This window comes from Parus major, chromosome 1A (assembly GCF_001522545.3).
Source record: "Parus major isolate Abel chromosome 1A, Parus_major1.1, whole genome shotgun sequence".
Taxonomy (NCBI): domain Eukaryota; kingdom Metazoa; phylum Chordata; class Aves; order Passeriformes; family Paridae; genus Parus; species Parus major.
Genome location: NC_031773.1, coordinates 772,768 through 775,131, shown reverse-complemented (window position 1 = coordinate 775,131; position 2,364 = coordinate 772,768). Strand labels below are relative to the sequence as shown.

Here is a 2,364-nt window from a genome sequence, read left to right as displayed (position 1 = left end):
CATGGGCTCAGTCCTTCAGGAACTGCTCCTTTTTTCATGGGCTCAGTCCTTCAGGAACTGCTCCACCTTCCATGGGGTTGGTCCTTCAGGATTGGGCTCTTCCAACATGAATCCTGTTTTTCCACTAGGTCAGTTCTTCAGGAATGGATCCCATTTTCCATGGGGTCAATTCTTAAGGAATGGATCCCATTTTCCATGGGCTCAGTCCTTCAGGAACTGCTCCAGCCTGGATCCCTTTTCCATGGGCTCTGTTCTTCAGGAATGGATCCCATTTTCCATGGGCTCTGTTCTTCAGGAATGGATCCCATTTTCCATGAGGTTGGTCCTTCAGGAACTGCTCCACCTTCCATGGGGTTGGTCCTTCAGGATTGGGCTCTTCCAACATGAATCCAGTTTTTCCATGGGGTCAATCCTTCAGAAATGGATCCCATTTTCCATGGGGTCAATCCTTCAGGAATAGATCCCATTTTCCATGGGATCACTCCTTTAGGAACTGTTCCCTTTTCCATGGGGTCAATCTTTCAGGACCTGCTCCAGCCTGGATCCCTTTTCCACGGGCTCAGCCTTTCAGGACCTGCTCCTCCTCCAGGGATTCCAGGGAAATCTCCCCTCCAGCACCTGGAGCTTCTCCCATTCCTCCTTTCCCAGCCTCGGGATCGGCAGGGCTGTCCCACATTTCCCACTCCTCTCTCCCTGTTTTTATCCTGCCTCTATTTTCTGCAGGTTTCCCTTCAATTTCTTCTCCCAGATCCCTTTGGAATCTCACAATCCCTTGGACAAAGGGATCAGGGAGGGAAGGAGCAGATTGGGAATTTTCCCAGTAGTTTTTATGTATTTATACATTTTATTTTTAAAATTTTATTATTATTGTTTGCATTTTTATATAAATTTAAATATATATATATGTATTACATATTATATATATATATTACATGTGAGATATATTTAATATTTTATATTGATGTATATTTTATATGTTTTTATATATACTTTTATTTATATTATATATAATACATGTGAGAGATATATTTTATATTAATATATAGTTTATATATAATTTTATATATATAATACATAAATTATATATATAATATGAGAAACCTGTAATATTTTATATTTAGAAATATTTTATATCTACTTTATATCTATTTTATATCTATTTTATATATATAATATACTATATATTTTATATTTATATATATTTATAAATTTCAATATATATAAATATATCTTATATATAATATAATTTATATATATATTTTATATATATTATATTTATGTGAGATAAATTATATATTTATATATAGTTTTATTTATAGTTTTATATATATAATACATCTATTATATCTATAATATGAGATACATAGATAATATTTTATATTTAGAAATATTTTATATTTATATATATTTTTATATATAATATATGTGAGAGATATATTTTATATTTATATAAATTTTTATATATATAAATATATTATATAATATATTATATAATATATAATATATAATATATGAGATTTATATATTTTATATATTTTTTATATATTTTACATATATTATATATATGTGAGATATATATTTTATATTTCTATATATTTTTAGATATACTTTTATATATATTTTATATATATTATATATAATATATGTGAGATATATATCATACTTATATATATTTATATTTTTATATCTATAAAAATATATATATATTATATATATTATACATATTATATATAATACATGTGATATATATAATATTTATAAATAGTTCATATATATATTATATATATGTGAGATATATTTTATATTTATATATTTATATTTTATATATATAAAAATATATGTATTTTATATATATTATATAAATAATACATGTGAGTATATATTTTATATTTATAAATATATTTTGGGTCTACTTTTATACATATTTTATATATATATAATATATATATAATATTTTATATTTTTATATATTTTTAGATCTACTTTTATATATATTTTATATATATAAAATGTGTGATATATATATAATATTTTATATTTATATATATTTTTATATTTATTTTCTATATTTTGGGCTCTTACCTGCAAATGCCATGATTTTCACTGTCTGCCCAGGCTCAATTTTATGATTCAAAATCCTCTGCTGCTCATGGGTCAGTTTGACATCAGCCCGTCCACTAAAAAAACAGGGAAAAAATTCCAATTGCTGAGTGGGAAAGGAATGAAAAAATCCCTAAAATCCCTAGGAAAATCCCTAAAAAAATTCCAACTATTTCAAAATTCCTCCAGGAAATCCTCACACGTAAAACAAATTGTGGCTGTCCCTGGAAATGGCCAAGGAAGGGTTGGAGCAGCCTGGGATGG

At 26.9% G+C, this 2,364-nt stretch overlaps 1 protein-coding gene across 1 annotated transcript in view; it reads right to left on the bottom strand.

Moving 5' to 3' along the window:
* Nucleotides 1-2,364, bottom strand: part of FBH1 (F-box DNA helicase 1) — a 30,955-nt gene that overhangs the window by 21,726 nt on the left and 6,865 nt on the right. The window contains exon 5 of the mRNA XM_033514356.1: nt 2,083-2,177. Within this exon, the coding sequence (XP_033370247.1) occupies nt 2,083-2,177 (95 nt within the window). The remainder of the gene's footprint in view (nt 1-2,082; nt 2,178-2,364) is intronic.